Raw genomic sequence first — 18,070 nt, 5'->3', positions numbered from 1 at the left:
TTTTAAATACTTTTTCTTCAAACTTGATAGAACAGAAAAGTTTTAACATCTCTATAAAAAAAGTAAAATCACAAAATAATAATCAAAACGGAAAGTCTCAAATGAAATAAAAAATTAAATGACAAAACACATAAAATGAATGGGCAACAACTGTCATATTCCTGACTTGGTACAGGCATTTTCAAATGGTATATTCATTAGAAACTCACACGTAACAGAATTAAAGCCGTCTTGGTAACTGAGATATTGATGACTGATTGGTAACACACAATTGTGTTATGTTACAGAGGGTGGTAAAGGGTTATTTTCGTGCAACGTATTTTGCAATTTTTATTTCACGTGCAGCGGTGAAAAAGGTTCGTTATTCACCGTGTTTCGTAAAATCGGTAAAAAGATAAACGTGCAAGAAATACCTGACGAAATGACTATTGACACAGAACACAAGCTATTGATTGCTCGTTTTAATGGAGGTAAATTTGTAAGATTTGATCCTGATACGGGTAAGTTTTAATGGACACGTAACCTCTTATTCACTGGTGTCAATGTGATAATCGTAACTGCAATTACGAGCATCCCAATATGGCGGACGCAAATTCAGTTTAATTTTGAATGGCCGATTTCTCCACTTTAACACCTTACTTTCAGATTTGTATCATGCCAAGAATTATCTATATAATAATGGTTATTAATTGTTTTTTTCTCGAAATGATGAAAAAGCAACTAGAAGAACGAAAATCGAGATACAAAAAAAAAAAACGATGATGATCGTAACTTCTACTTTTAGGATCAGGGTGTTATGCTATATAAGGAATGAGAATAAGGAGATGCGGTATGATTGCCAATGATATAACTATCCACCAAAGGTTAAACCTAAATTGAAAAAAAGTAGATCTTAAAATGTACTCGAGAATGATAATTTTCCTTTGCCAGAAAATCTATGTCAAATACCAATATTATCAGAAGGAAATGCTGAAACCATGTTGTTTGTTTCACTTGGGTTGAATTATACTACATATAAATTACTTATATTTGCAATTGAGGGTCAGGTAAGATTTGTGTTGTAACTTACTATGTAACCCTCTTTAAATTTAAGAATTATTATTAATATTATTATTTTTATTATTATTACAAGTATTTCATGTATTTCATGTAAACAATTACAATCCATCGATTTTTCCGCTAATAGAATTTCATCTTGATGCTTTGGTGGACCGAATTATAACGAATTGTTTGTAACCTGTGGTCGAACAGCTGCACCAGAAGAAGAACTTAAAGAATTCCCACTATCTGGTTCCCTATTCAGAGTTACGGGCTTTGGTGTCAAAGGATTAAAACCGAGTGTTTATGAAGGATAAAATGCCAATGGATAACCATTTTGACTAATGATACTATTTTCTGATTTTTAATATGACATCGAATGTATGCACATCAATGACAAACGATAGCCGTTAATTTGACAATATAAACTTCTGTTCCGTATTTTACATCATATATATATCATAAAAAACTGCATCTTTTGGTATTATTATATAAGAATAAGGAGATGCGGGATGTTATTCAGCTAACATGTTTAACCCCACCACATTCTGTAAGTATGGGCCTGTCCCAAGTCAGGAGTCTATAATTCAGTGGTTCAGACTCATTTGTAGATGTTTAACATATAACTTTATGTGACTATAATGATATGCTCGTTTGCATATTGCCTGTGTACACTTTATATGTTGGTTGCTATTTTCCTTAACTCTTCACAACGCATATCTTATTCATTCATTCATTCATTCATTGATTCGCTTTTAATATTTCCGAATTTAAAGCTAGTCCTATCTATTTCTTTATTAAGGGCATGATCTCACTAATATTGAATTAGTGTAATTTATACCATGTTTGTAATATAAGTTGTTGTATGTGCTTTGATGAATTGTTCAACAGAAGAAGTAAAGCAAGCAAACAAAGTTTCAATCGTATTGTGTTATATGCAATAATCACTATTTGTATTACCAAAAAGTAAAATCATAAAGAATACTAAACTCCGGGGAAAATTAGAAACTGAAAATCCCTCATCAAATGGCAAAATCATACTATAAAACACATTAAACGAATGGACAACAACTGTCATATTCCTTACTTGGTACAGGTATTCTCAAATGAAGAAAATGATTGATTGAACCTGGTTTTATAGCGCTAAACCTCCTACTTATATTACAGTCTCATTAAATTTCATTATATTTATAGCGATGCGTGACTAAAGAACTTGTAAAAATATCAACGGATGCGATTTTAGCAAGATTCCAATATAAAAATATTGTAGGCGTTTGTTCTTTTGTTATCTCTTCATGCTCCCTATAATAAAATATCACTTCTAATGAAAGGACATTCATTTTTGGTAATCAATTTTAAATGCTTAATTAGAAATAATCTCCACTTCGAAAATTATGGATGCAATGTATTTTTTTTTAATACATGTATAATAATCCAGACGATTAATAACATAAGCAATTTGCTGTGTACAAAGAAAAAACAAAATAAAGAAGCTTTTTACAAAGGAAATAACAATAGAAAGAAGCTGTGTACAAAGAAAATTACAAAAAAGAAGCTGTTTACATACTAGACAATTACAAAAAAGAAGCTGTTTACAAAGAAAATTAAAAAAAAAGAAGCTGTTTACAAAGAAAATTACGAAAAAGAAGCTGTTTACAAAGAAAATTACAAAAAAGAAGCTGTGTACAAAGAAAATTACAAAAAAGAAGCTGTGTACAAAGAAAATTACAAAAGGAAGAAGCAGTTAACAAAGAATGTTAGTCTGAACCAAATTCGACAAAACGTGGTCAGTACAATTCCTAAGAAATAAATATTTTCAAAATGATGAGTAGGATATCATATAAAGCTTTCATTTGCGGTGAGATGTTTAATTTATTCGAACCATCAAGTATGTACTACTAATCAGTTAGTGATTCTACCGCCATTTTGTCATATTTACTTAACATTTCAAAAATTCAATTCTACAAAAGTATCGTCCTGGCATGAACTATTACCCACTTGACGCTGAGCAATCAACAATCAATCAATCTGCTTTAAAAGTGCAAATTTGATCACGTAAGTTGCTTTAATCGTTTAAAAATGAGTACACAAGAAAATTGTGGGTGCAATTTAGGCAGTTATAGATCTTTTAGTGCAAGTAATTTAGTTTACATATTTGGTTCATTATTTCAGATAAGAAGAATTCATAACAACACAGTTATGACTAACAGGTTTTATTTCTTAAATGCAAAGGCATGAAAAGGAAGAAGGACATACTATAGAAATAAAGTTATAGTTTTACTCTCTACATTTTAAACCAAAATATGGCATAACGAGCTCCACTATTTGCAACGCTGAGTTAGAGAACGAAGAACGAGAACTGAATGCGTTTACAGCTACAAACACATCATCATTCTTTGACGGTTTTGTCATCTGTTTTTCAACTTCCGGCCATATATATCCTGGCATCCATAGCTGCCACGCTCCACCATATGGATAATTCTGCCAAAAACTGATAATTCTATTTATTGGTGGAGGTATGTCTGAAAGTGGAAGTCATTATATGGCAGACAAATATTTGTTAGCAACTTTGACAATTTCTTTTCCAACGGAGAAGACCGCATCCCTATTGTCTATATCACCATGTTCCCTTTCAATTAGTTCGTTCCAGTATGACATATCACCATCGGTGTACATGGGTAGTAGTATGGACCTTGTAGGCTTAGCTTTTGATGTACCGAAATCGTAAGTTGGCTTTAATGGGGTATCTGATATAGCATATTTGGAGTAAACCGGAGAGTTTCTCCACCAAGGGAAGTTATAAACTAGAAAAAGTTTCCCAGCGCTGACATCTTTTACGGCTTTGGTTATGTATTCTCTGATATTAGGTTGGTGCAAACCTTTCCAGTTCAGTCTTTCAAGTGATAATCTATTGACTGCAAGGATGATCTTTTTAGCACACTTCTTTATTAAAGGTTTATTCTGAAAACAAAACATTTATTTGAATGTATTTGAATATTGTTTTATTTGCCTAATGATGAAAACAAGAATATTTTATGTATATTCAACCAATGGCAGTGGTTCTGTATTTGCCCTCCGTGTGAAAATCACTCATGGTAAATACAGGTTCAATTTATATGAAATTCATAACACCCGGACCTTAGAATATGGTAACATAACATTTGTTTTGGTTTAATACAGGTGTTTTTTTTAGCAGCTCTGATTGTAAAATGTTGCATACATTTCATCATATACCTTTGTTTTTTATAAAGGGTAAAAATATGCTACTTTAACATAGAGTGAATTCATTTCAAACCAAAACTTTTTAAACGTTGTGTGGCGTTTGTTTTCTACACGCTACAAATGTAAAAACAAACACATCGTTTAATCACTGTTTACTGACACTTTTTGAACTTTCAATAACGCATGCACATGTTGTTGGTAAACAGACTTTTTACAAACGTAAAAATAAATATATTGTTTAATCATGGTGAATTTAGAAACAATAGTAGCGTTTGTTCTAACACAAGATGAATGACAAACTGAAGACGCTTTTTAATCAAGGTGTATTTCTGTCTAACACAAACGACGCAAACGACTAAGAGCGCACATGTGTTGATTATTTGTTTGTAATATACGTTTGCAAAGTTGACATAAACTTTGACAAACTATGCAAACGCCTCAAATGCGTCTGTGTCGTTTGTTCGGAAAAGCGCTACATTTGTTTCTAACTTCAACCTGATTAAACGACGTCTTTGTTTCTACGTTTGTAAAAAGTCTGATTACCAACAACATGTGCATGCATTATTGAAAGTTCAAACAGGGTTAATAAAGACTTATTAAACAAAGTATTTGTTTCTACGTTTATAAAAAGTCTGATTACCAACAACATGTGCATGCATTATTGAAAGTTCAAACAGAGTCAATAAAGGCTTATTACAGTTCATGACTAAACTCAGTAAAGACCCGTCGAAATTGCATTTCATTGATAAATTAAAAACACTTACCGTTATCTTGATGATATTTTTTCGTTAAATAATGAAGAATTTTCTCAATATACTGCTGAAATTTACCCCAAGGAACTTACTTTAAATAAATCAAATTTATTCTGTAATAACTGTCCTTTCCTGGATTTAGATATTTCAGTTTTAAACGGGAAACTCCACACTAAAATTTACGACAAAAGAGACGATTTTTCGTTCCCTATTGTTAATTTTTCCATTTTTAGATGGTGATGTTCCTTTGGCGCCATCTTACGGTGTTTATATTTCACAACTTGTTCGCTATGCCCGTGTCTGTTGTGACGTTTTTGATTTTAACGAACGCAACCTATGTATTTCTGGTAAATTATTAAACCAGGGATATCGTTACCATAAATTACTTAAAACCTTTACTAAATTTTTCCATAGATATAAAGATTTGGTTTTGAAGTTTGGTTGTACCTGTAGAAAACTTATTTCAAACGGGATAACACATCCTCATTTTTACGTAAATGTTGTTAATCGTGCCCGGAAATTTAGAAATGATCCATGTAAACTTGTCGCTCCTTTAAATAAACTTATTGGAAAGGGTTACCTATTCAACACTGTAATAAGATCATTGAATATTGTTTTTATTGGTATAAATATTGATTTTGTTATCAGTAAATTAAAAGCTAACTCAATATTACTAGTATGTTATATTCATATACATATTCATGGATCTACAATCTGTCGATACCTGTAACTTGGCATTGCACAAGGTCATGTTTTTTTTCTGGCTGTTTATGACGTCTTTACATTAAATCCATTGGATGTTGGATGTGTACGGATTGATAGTTTAGTCTTAGATGCATGATTTTTTTTATTAGTTGTTAGTGGCTTTGAACTAGCTGTTAGATAACTGCGAGTACTCTCAGATCTGTTCATTGTGTCTTTTTGTGCCGGGCCATTTGATGAGTTAAGCCTTTTTCAATTGATTTGTATAGTTCGTTCTTATGTTGTACTGTTATACCACTGTCCCAGGTTAGGGGGGGTTGGATCCCAGCTAACATGTTTAACCGCGCCACATTATTTATGTATGTGCCTGTCCCAAGTCATAAATAAGGCCGTTAGTTTTCTCGTTTGGATTGTTTTACAATGTCTTATCGGGGCCTTTTACAGCTGACTATGCGGTATGGGCTTTGCTCATTGTTGAAGGCCGTACGGTGACCTATAGTTGTTAATGTCTGTGTCATGTTGGTCTTTTGTGGATAGTTGTCTCATTGGCAATCATACCACATCTTCTTTTTTATATTATTAAACAATATATTTTTTTCTACTTTTGTAGCGTTTAGAAACGCGACACAACGTTTACAAATAAATGCAACAATAGTATACCGCTTTCAAAACTCGTAAATCGATGGACAAAAAACAAAATCGGGGTAACAAACTAAAACTTAGGGAAACGCATTTAGTATAAGTGGAGAACAACAACACAATATTAAAATGTAATACAAACAGAAACGGACTATGCATTAGACAAAACTTACACCTTTTTATATACAATGAGTTTATGTAAATTAATTTTGGTTTATAAGATGCCATTGCTGGCCCAGTAGTCAACATTTCGGTGTTGTCATGAAAATCAATTATTTGGTCATTTTGATAAATTTCCTGTTACAAAACTTTGATTTTTTCTAAAAACCTATTGATTTTCTTATCCCAGTAATAGATTACCTTAGCCATATTTTTTTTTTAATTTTGGGTCCTCAATGCTCTTAAAGTTTGAACTTGTTTGGCTTTATAACTATTTTGATATGAGCGTCACTGATGAATCTTATGTAGACGAAACGCGCGTCTCGCGTATTAAATTATAATCCTGTTACCTTTGATTACTAATTATATAGTTTTTCCATTATACATTTAAATACTATTTAATATACATCTTATTTAAAAAAAAAAACCCATCAATTACCTTTATAATGCTTGTCCGTCCATTTCTTGTAATCGTACGTTCGAAGTACAAGTTGTAATAACCATTTCTCATTTTCTTAATTGCTTTTAAATGGTGATTCAGCTTAATATTGTGCCTGTTGTTCAAATATATTGGCTATTGTCTTATTTTTGCTTCATTTCATGGTGCGAATTTATAAGTTGTTTAATCAATTTAGTAAAATTAAATGAAATATCTGCATTCGCTCAGTTGTACATTTGATCGTCACATTGAAATTACAAAAAGACATGATCAGTCATTATTGTGTTATTCACGCGATGTTTTACTTTGATTTACGGTATTTTCCAAACACAATATTTTATCTACAGCTTAACTGACAAATGAATACGTGTGAGATAATGATGTGTGTAGGAGAAATTTACATTATAGAGTTAATTAACTAATAAGGGTATCGGCCAATACATATAAGATTTGAACGAGTGCCATGAGTGAAGAAGAATCTGTTTGCCACTCTAGAGAAACGTGGTAGTTCACCATGTTCACCTTATTTTATTTGAGTTCGTATTGTTCATTCGTTAGTTTTATGTGTGGTGATTTTCGGACAGTTGTCATTTCATTGTTTTTATATTTGATCATGATTTTGTCGGTTTTAATTTGACGTTGCTATCATCTCCCTCATTTTTAACACACCTTCGACTTGCCCGAAGGAACTCTTCAAGTAGCTTTTCAGGTATAGAACTAAATCCTGTTGTCACTGTTAAAACTTCATTCTCTTCATGAGACGGCGGCGATGTAATAACCTTTGCCGATGCACTTACACCTTTATTTAAGAAGGACGCTGTGTCTCTGATATAATTCTGTTCTTCTGAACTAAGGAATTTATGGTACAACGAATTGATACTACAAAAATAGAACACAAAATATGAAATGCATTTTAATAATATTTTTCGCGCACGTGTGTACGACTGTTATTTACGTTTCAATTCCGGGCCGAGGTTTTTCCCTGACATACTGATCATGATATACTTATTAAAGCTTTTAAAATTAATAATATTTCTTTTCGTCAAAAACATTTACGATTGTAATATTATAAATGAAGATTAACAGATGGAGGATAAAAAGTAAAATCACATAAATACCGAAGAACATTCAATACGGAAAGTCCCTAAGACAGTTAAATTTTATTTTCTCTTCAATTACAAACATAATTGAGAATGGAAATGGGGAATGTATCAAAGAGACAACAATCCGACTAAAGAGTAGATGGAACCTTTTTGGGCAGAAATTAGTTCTTCTTCTCTTATATATTAATTTAAGTGAAATGCCGACGATTCCATCTGCCAGTCAAGGTGGGAGCCATTACAATTCACATCCCCATCAAATTATTGTTTTAAGACTAAAAACAGTAAAGATCAAGATCTTTGAGAAATATATATATTCTTGGTCCTATATATTTTCACTCTATGTATTTGCTCTATTAATATATTTTCTAACGGCAGTTAAAATAGATAGGAATAAGACCTCACAACACATCAAAAGGAGAAATCACAGTTGTCAACAATATATCGTCTTCTTTAAAATTTGTCACACTCAAATTCGCCCTGGGTCCACACAAATGCGAACATACTATTACGAATACTATTTGATATTACAAAGAATGATGTTACATATCATAATTATACATGGGATAATTGTTAAATATTGTTTGCTGATCTTTGTGTATATATGTCTTGAAATTGGTTCTTTAGTTAAGCTGCTATTTGACTGACGTATAAACTATAGATAATTTTTTAAAAGTCAGATCTTTTATATTATTCTTTATGTAACATTCTTAATTCATAAATTTGATGCTTAAATTTCTTGATTTTGACACTTTTTAACTCTTATATTTCAGACATTTTGTTTTATTCCTCATCAAACACGCATTAATTTTAAATAATTGATATGAATAAAACAACAATAGATATTACCTTTGCTTGTACATTTGTAGTCCATCAACATCTTTAATTTGAAATCGTTTAGCATCTTCAGGGACAGTAGTCGTTAGTACGTCGGTATAATTCTTAAACATTTCCCTGAAATTACATAACAACAGATTTTGATAAAGAAATAACCATCTTTTTTTTATCATCAAAGTTTTATACTTATACAAAATATAAAGTATAATTGAATTACATTTATGATGGGGTACTATGAATCTCTGAAGGTATCATTTATTCATAAATTAGTATAATTATTATATTTCAAATTAAGATCATCAATCTAAAAATTTTACGGTCGGCATCATGAGCTGATTGGCCATTATGACAAACGTGTGTCAGAAACCAAATCTGATATTCTTCCGCAGTCATAATAACTTTTCATCTTTACCAAACTGAAGAAAGAAGTAACACGAAGGGTGCCGTATATGGTGCAGGAAATGCTAACCCCTTCCGGAGCACCTGATTTCACTCCCGGTTTTTAGTTGAGTTCGTGTTGTTTTCTAATCTATGGCATTTCTTTAAGCTTTCTAGTCTATGGCATTTCTTTAAGTTTTCTAATCTATGGCATTTCTTTAAGTTTTCTAATAAATGGCGAATTTCTAATTTTCAAATCTATGACAGATTTTCTGCAAAGGTCGGACAAGTGATCTATTTCAATTGTTTATGATTATATTTGATAGTTAAAACTTATTCAGGGATACAGATCTGAAAAATGCAAGCAACATTATAAAATGTACCATTTAAGCTGACTAACTGGTTTCCGTTCATTCGGGAGTAGTTTGTAAGGAGTACTGGTACATCCTAAATCTTTGTATCGTAGATGTGCTCCACGTACGTGTACAATAGTATCTCCTGATGCTCCACCACCTAAAACGAATTTTTGGACCGGAAGTCCTAATTCTCGTATGGTATCATACAGTAATTTGTGTGCTGGAAATATTACATATTATATAACAATATGTAACAAGTAGTTAGATCAGTTTCAATCATAGCAATGCATTGATTTGATGACTAAATTTCAGTATTTAATTAGATAGATTAAATGCAATTTTATAGTGATGATTCATTCAAATGTAACAAAAATTTGCCACCCCTGTCAGATCAAAGATTTTCTATTTTATTTTTGTTATACCCTAATCTAATAAATTTGCAACGACGAACGAAAAATAGCAAGTTGTTCCATCCTTTATATTATATATTTGAAAAGAGCAGTGTAAAATTTTCATTTTGGCAAAGTATAAGAAAATGTTGTCTCGGGAAAACATATACCGATGATCTATTAGAAACAAAATTGAATTGTTCTTTCGAATATAAAGAAGCTAAAATTTAGAATACAATTTTAGTTGATGAATATGTTTTTTTTTTTCTAAATTTGCCTTTCATTCTTTTTTATCTTACATGTTGCAGAGAATCGCATTGCGCCGAGCTCAACATTGATGTCAGGAATATCTGGAAATTTCATCGTGTAACATCTTCCCCCTACTCTGTTAGAGTATTCGTACACAGTAATTTGTTTATTTAGGTTTCTGAGTCTCCATCCAGCGTATGTTCCAGCTATACCGGCTCCTATTATAGGTACATCATTACATGACCTCGCTTAAAAATATATATCAGAAAATACTGAGTTTAGTAAACATTCGAATATGACATCTTTATTTTTCCTGATTGCCTCAATATGAAATATAACCATTAGAATGTGCGTACTAGTTCCAGGATACAACTTTCTGTCTGAAGAATAATCATGTATGTTATTTTAAGATTATATATGTTTAAGGTGTCGTGTCCCTAAAAAACTGACTCTATATATGAGCAATAGTTATTTTTATAATATGGATTGAACGCCATATATCAATGTTTTCTTCTAAGAATTTCGTTTTTCTGGGACATTTGTGAGTTCTGGTACAAATGAATAAAAGGAAGGCGAAGGGATTGTTTGTCCTTTTTCATATCTTCTTTTGCTTTTTCGACACTATCCTTTCGGTGTCCATTCCCCTTTTTGTCCTTTAATTTTACTCCTAGGTTTTCATGAAAGAATTATTTTCCCTATCGGTATGAATGGTTTGTATAATCCTCCTTTTACTAGAAACATACATAAAAGAACATTGAACACTTTTGAAACATATGAATGTGGCATTACTGGTTAACTTCAAAATGTCTTTTTAAAAGACAATGAGGTAACACTAAAACAGAACAATCAAAACCAACATACACATATCTAGCCTTAGGTTTCACCTTATAGATAAACAAAAAAGACAAACTGTACCTATAAACATTATGTTAGGCTCTGAACTCAATTAAGTTATATTAGAAAAGGATAGATTATCAAAATGATTATAGATCAGCTTGTTTATACGTGTATTTCTCATCATCGACTTTTCTCAATTTCGTTTTGAATGCTTATTGCATCAAATATCAATACGCAATTTGTTTGTTACTAGATTTTGAGTAATTGTTAATCTGCCTCAAATGAAAGTTCGATTGTAGATGTTTAAGTACAGGTTTAGTTCACTATCAGGTAAATTACATTATTACAATTCTTCAATAGTCCACTAAAATGACAAGTGAAACACATAAATCGATGATAAATCGAACATAACAACTGAACAAATTTACAAATGACGTGACTAATTGAATGTCTGCACATGAAATATATATTTTCAGAGGCACTTAAATGATGGATTTCATATTTTGAAGAAGTAACTTAAGGACCGGCTTGATAATATGTTTTTAAATACTGTAATTTTTTGCAGTTATCTAGGTTTTGTAGTAAAAAGTAGAATAACAAAAGTTCCGAACACCAAGTGGAATTTAAAAACGGAAAGTTCTTTATAAAATGATAAAATCAAAAGCTCAAACATATCTAATGAATGGAAAATCATAGTCACAATTCGAACTTGGTACAGGTATTTCGTTATGTTGAAAATGTTGTGTTTAACCTGTTTATGTATAGGAAAACCTCTCACTTGTATGCCATTAATTGTCATCATAATCTTGTCGTATGTCGAAGTATAGGCAATGAATATTATAGAGTTATTGCATGAATATTGGGGAATATTGTCATGAATAGAGTTTCATATTGCAGGGGCTTGCTAGTGCAATATATGTTTTACGAGCGACAATATTCCCCAATATTCATGCAATAACCCTTTTAGTGTATAGCAATATACTATTTGAAAGTAAAAATTGGTTTAAACTAAGATTTTTTCGTTGATGACGTCATTAATTTTGAAGATTTATTGCACTAGTGCAATATTAGAAATAAACTCATCATAGATACCAGGACTAAATTTTGTATTAACGCCAGACGCGCGTTTCGTCTACAAAAGACTCATCAGTGAAGAATTTATTGCACGCTAACTTTTGGTTACTTTCTGTAGGAAATATTATATTGCTATGCAATAATATCTAATATGCTTGTATTTTTGAAAAAAAATACCAAAATATTTTTTAAATCTTGGTACAAGACTTTTCTATTTAGATAGGATTCATTTCCCCTGTTTTTATGATTGATACAATGTTCAGCCATATATTTTGAGGTTACAAAATTTGTAGTGAGCATTGGATATGTAAAGTTTAACCTCGTTTATTTTATTGATTACTTGTGAATAAAGCCGATTGCTTTATTCATATCAATTTTTTGACACATTTTCACATTTAAATTAAGCCAAAACTTTTAGCAGAAAAATTATGAACTCATAGGAAAATACAAAACGGAAAGTCCTTGGTCAAATGGCAAAATCAAAAGCTCAAACACATCAAAGTTACTGGATACAAGTGATGGCCGGAAAATCAGTGATGGTAGGGAAAATGAGTGACTCGTTCTATGATTTTTCATAAATGCTCTTTCCAAACCCTCGTTTGGTACTGGACTCTTACATATTTCGGATTTTTTAAAAATTATACTAGTTTGAATTACATGATTGGCAGAGATGTATAAGAACGCAGTCACGTTCAATTATTTAACCTCAGTCAATATTTATTACTTATTTTCCTAAGCATTATCAAACTGCTACTTATTTGGATGTTTGAATAAGCAGTACCTGTTGTAATTGCTCTACCGTTGTAAAATTTAAAATATTATACCAGCTTAGATCGGTGAGGGCTGTTTATTGGGACTGTATTTCCACGCAGTTGTTGTAACATCTTAACTGTCGTCAAATTAGGAATTTTAGAGTGGTACCAGTTCATATAGCAAATTACTATTTGTATTTTGGCATATCTTTGCAGTCTTTGTGTCGTGTTTAAAATTATTGAATTGTACCAGCGTCTCTGATGTTCTCTTAAACTGGATTTTTTGTATACATTTCAAGATTGTGATAGTTTTTATAATCAGAATAGATCGACATGATTCATTTCACATCGTGATTATACTGATGAAGGATATCTGTTATCCGAAATATTTTACATTTGTTCGTTTTATTGTTATTTTTTAGTAATGTTGTACCCTTTTAGACTTGTGATCAATTTATTTGGCAATCGTCAATTGCAGTGAACACGGTCCATTAAAAGAACACCAGCTGTTCGACCTGTTAGTCAAATGCGTTTTGTTAAAATATACTTTTGCACTTTTTTGGCCTTTTGGAAAATGTTGTTTGTGCTGTATTTAGACCCCTCTACAACGAAATTTCTTTTACACGCACACGTATAAAAATTGCGTTTTTTATCAAACGCAATCATAATTTGAAGAATTAATAATATTGACTACACTAGTTTTTTTGATGATATTTACAACTTTATGACAAATGCAGTTATAGTCCTTATAGTATACCATATGGAAAGTAGCCAGTAGTAGATATAAATGGAAGGAGTGTGTGATTAAAATGTCAAGCCATTTAAAAGTACACGTTACGCCGATTTCAATTTCATCGCTTGTAAACATGAAAAATGTCTTACTGGAATAGTTATTATGTAACACCTTGTTGAAAAGGAGTGTAACATATATAAACTATCAATATTATAGTATTAATGAATGGGTATTTTTATAATGGCCCTGTTATATGTCCAAGGTCTGTAATAATGGTCGAGGAAGTCTGTAATGACACGAGGCAACGCCGAGGGCCATTACAGACATTCGAGGCCATTATTACTGACCAAGGACATATAACAGGGCCATTATAAAAACACCCATTTCTTAATACATTTATTAACCAACTGAAAAAAGTGTATGTATTGCTGCCAACTTGATGTACTCTCTTACTCTTTTAATGACAGTTTAGTTTGAAAAAAAAAATTGTACTTCACCATGACCAAGCTTTAAATATACCAAATATCCAAGATATTAAGATGAAAGAAGTTATGTGTTGAAAAACAGGATGGACAGTGATCCCTTTATATGGTTTTTAATGTTTGTTGCTGGTTACTAAATTAAATAAAATACAAAAGGTATTATACTCTTTACAGCTTAATTTTATTAACTTTATTAAAAACCCTAACTGGGCTTAATGCAGACAAGCTGGGCATTAATACAGGGCCATTACAGAAAAACAGGGCCATTACAAAAAAACAAGGCCATTACAGAAAAACAGGGCCATTACAGAAAAACTTTATTTTTAATAACCAGTCATTTTTGGCAATAATGTACTTAGTTGGTTTATAAATTTCTGTATTATGTATTGTGAAATTTCGTATAAGTATATACTTATCTTATATAGCATAGAAAGTAACATATACCATAGATATTATATCTATTTTTATATACACAGCTACTTTTGCATAGGAACTATTTCTGTACCAAACATCAGTAGTACTGGAATTCTACTTTTGATATTCAGTATATCAGCGGCATAATATTTGAACCGACATTGATAAGTTTGACCCAAACTTATCAAGTTATCTTTTGTTTGCTGGTTAAAATAAGAAAACTCTTCCAAAAGATGCAAATACAGTCGGATAAGTCTTATATCAGGTTATCTGCATATTGGTATTATAAAATATTAGCTGTTCGACACAATATGAAGGCTTTTTAATCTCGTTCACTGCGCTCACTCTGCAAAACTCTTCATATTGTGACTCACAGCTGATATTTACATCGTCAATATGCTGACAACCTGATAATCGGTACTTACAAAAGCTTTTATGCCAAAAAGCTTAATAAAAGAAGAAGATAATGTAGGATTGCTTATCATTCAAATATCCACCAGAGACCGAATGATGTAGATTTAGGCCTTCAATAGTCAGAACAATTCATTCTGTATATAGTAAGCGACAAAAAGCACCAGCGTGACAAAATGTTAAATCATTTAAACGAGAAACCAAAGGTTTCAAGTGAAAAAATGAAAGCATAGATGCTATAAACTACAACCAACGACACACACTGCATAACTGCATACAAGTGAAGGGTTTAACTAGCTATAAAACCAGATCTTATCAACCATTTTGTACATAGGAAAATGCCTGTTCCAAGTCAGGAATATGATAGTTTTTTTTCCATTCGTGTGATGTGTTTGAGCTCTTGATTTTGCAATTTGATTAGGAACTTTCCGTTTTTTTAATTTTATGCGAAGTTCAGTATGTTTGTGATTCTACTTTTTACAGGCTCCTTGCTATCATTTTGCGACTCTCGTTGGTGCATTTTCTTTTAAATGTTATACATACAAATAATTATAAAAGAAATGAATCAGTGACACTTCTTATATGATTTTGTCTTTGTAAATAAAATATAAAATTTGTTTTTTTAAAAAAGTTATGTTTCAATTTATATTGAAAACTGCAATTGATATTGAAAACTGCAATTTATATTGAAAACTGAAATAAGATAAGAAATGAACTTACAGGAATAACGACGTCTTTTATAATATCTTGCCTCTATCGCCACAACAAATATGATGAAAATTATACAAACAGATTTCAATGCAGACATATTCATGATATTGTTATTCTTGAACATCACTGTATGTACATATGTAACTCAGTGAAAAACATCAATTTTTATTGACAATGTTATGCTGATCAAGTTTTTTTCGATCACGTGTCAATTTAAAAAGTCTCAACTGAAACACATTAACATAACAACTAAACGAATTTACAAATGACGTGACTAATATAATGTATGCAAATGATACGAACATATATTTTCAGAGGCACTTAAATGATGGATTTCTTATTTTGAAGAAATAATTTAAGGACCGGTTTAATTTGACAAGATGTTTTTAAACAACTGTAATGTTTTGAAGTTATCCAGGTATTGTAATTAAAAAAGTAAAATAACAAAAGTTCCGAACTCTTAGCGGAATTCAAAAACGGGAAGTTCTTTATAAAATGGTAAAATCCATCTAACGAATGGAAAATCATAGTCACAATTCGAACTTGGTACAGGCATTTCGTTATGCAGAAACTATTGTTTTTAACCTGTTTATGAATAGGAAAACCTCTCACTTGTATGCCATTAATTGTAATCATTATCTTATGGTATGTCGAAGGATTGGCAATAAATATTATCGAATATGCTTGTATTCTTGAAAAAAAATACCAAATTTTTTTTAAATCTTTGTAAATTTTTTTATTTAGATTGGATGCATTTCCCCTGTTTTTATGATTAATACAATGTTCAGCCATATATTTTGAGTTTACAAAATGTGTAGTGAGCATTGGATATGTAAAGTTTATCCTCGTGTTTTTAATTGATAACTTGTGCATAAACCCGATTGCTTTTTTCAAATCAATTTTATGGTAGTTTTCACATTTAAATTGAGCCAAAGGGTTTAGCGGAAAATACTGAACTCATAGAAAAATTCAAAACGAAAAGTCCTTGATTAAATGGCAAAATTAAAACCTCAAACACATCAAAGTTACTGGATACAACATGTACAAGTGATGGCCGGAAAATCAGTGATGGTAGGGAAAATGAGTGACGCGCTCTATGATTTTCCCAAGCAAGCCTGTCGGCACTTTACAAACTCTCATTTGGTACTGGACTCTTACACATTTCGGATTGTTTTAATTATACTAGTTAAAATTACAAGATTGGCAGGGATGTATAAGAATGCAGCCACGTTCAATTATTTAACCTCAGTCAATATTTATTACTCATTTTTCTAATCATTATCAAATCGCTACTTATTTGGGATGTTGAATACGTATTACGCTCTACCGTTGTAAAATTTAAAATATTATACCAGCTTAGATCGGTCAGGGCTGTTTATTGGGACTGTATTTCCACGCAGTTATAACATCTTTACCGTCGTCAAATTTGGAATTTTAGAGTGGTACCAGTTCATATCGCAAATTACTATCTAAAATTTGGCATATCTTTGTTATTCTCATCGGATTTTGTCTAATGCTTCGTTTCTGTGTGTGTTACATTTTAATGTTGTGTCGTTGTTCTCCTCTTATACTTGATGCATTTCCCTCAGTTTTAGTTTGTTACCCCGATTTTGTTTTTTGTCCATAGATTAACGAGTTTTAAACAGCGGTATACTACTGTTGCCTTTATTTTGCAGTCTTTGTGTCGTGTTTGAAATTATTAAATTGTACCAGCGTCTCTGATGTTCGCTTAAACTGGGTTTTTTGTGTACATTTCAAGATTGTGATAGTTTTTATAATCAGATTAGATTGACATAATTCATATCACATCATGATTATACTGATGAAGGATATCTGTTATCCGAAATATTTTACATTTGTTCGTTTTATTGTTATTTTTTGGTAATGTTGTACCCTTTTAGACTTGTGATCAATTTATTTGGCAATTGTCAATGGCAGCCAACATGGTTTATTAAAAGAACACCAGTTGTACGACCTGTTATGCAAATTCGTTTTGTTTAATGTACTTTTGCACTTTTTTTGCCTTTTTGAAAATGTTGTTTGTGCTGTATTTAGACTCCTCTACAATGAAATTTGTCTTACACGCGCACGAATTGAAATTGCGTTTTTTTTTTCAATCGCAATCATAATTTAAAGAATAAATAATATTGACTTCACTAGTTTTTTTGATGATATTTGCAACTTTATGATAAATGCAGTTATAGTCCTAATTATATACCATATGGAAAATAGCCAGTAGTAGATATAAATAGAAGGAGTGTGGGAAATGTCAAGCCCCCCTTTTTTTTTTAAAGTGCACGTTACGCCGATTTCAATTGCATCGCTTATAAACATGAAATATGTCTTAATGGAATAATTATTATGTAACACCTTGTTGAAAAGGAGTGTAACGTGTA

At 31.3% G+C, this 18,070-nt stretch overlaps 1 protein-coding gene across 1 annotated transcript; it reads right to left on the bottom strand.

Annotated features, from left to right (window-relative positions):
- Positions 1-3,297: 3,297 nt before the first annotated feature.
- LOC143057391 (aplysianin-A-like) lies at positions 3,298-11,185 on the bottom strand. The gene is given in 7 exon segments (XM_076230696.1): positions 3,298-3,999; positions 6,952-7,066; positions 7,621-7,830; positions 8,901-9,005; positions 9,650-9,842; positions 10,311-10,508; positions 11,176-11,185. Coding segments are annotated over 7 exon segments (1,515 nt in total). The 3' UTR covers positions 3,298-3,315.
- Positions 11,186-18,070: the final 6,885 nt, after the last annotated feature.

The sequence above is a fragment of the Mytilus galloprovincialis genome, chromosome 13 (assembly GCF_965363235.1).
Source record: "Mytilus galloprovincialis chromosome 13, xbMytGall1.hap1.1, whole genome shotgun sequence".
In the NCBI taxonomy this organism is placed as follows: Eukaryota; Metazoa; Mollusca; class Bivalvia; order Mytilida; family Mytilidae; genus Mytilus; species Mytilus galloprovincialis.
The sequence above is the reverse complement of the archived record's forward strand: the minus strand, read 5'-3'. Positions and strand labels throughout refer to the sequence as shown.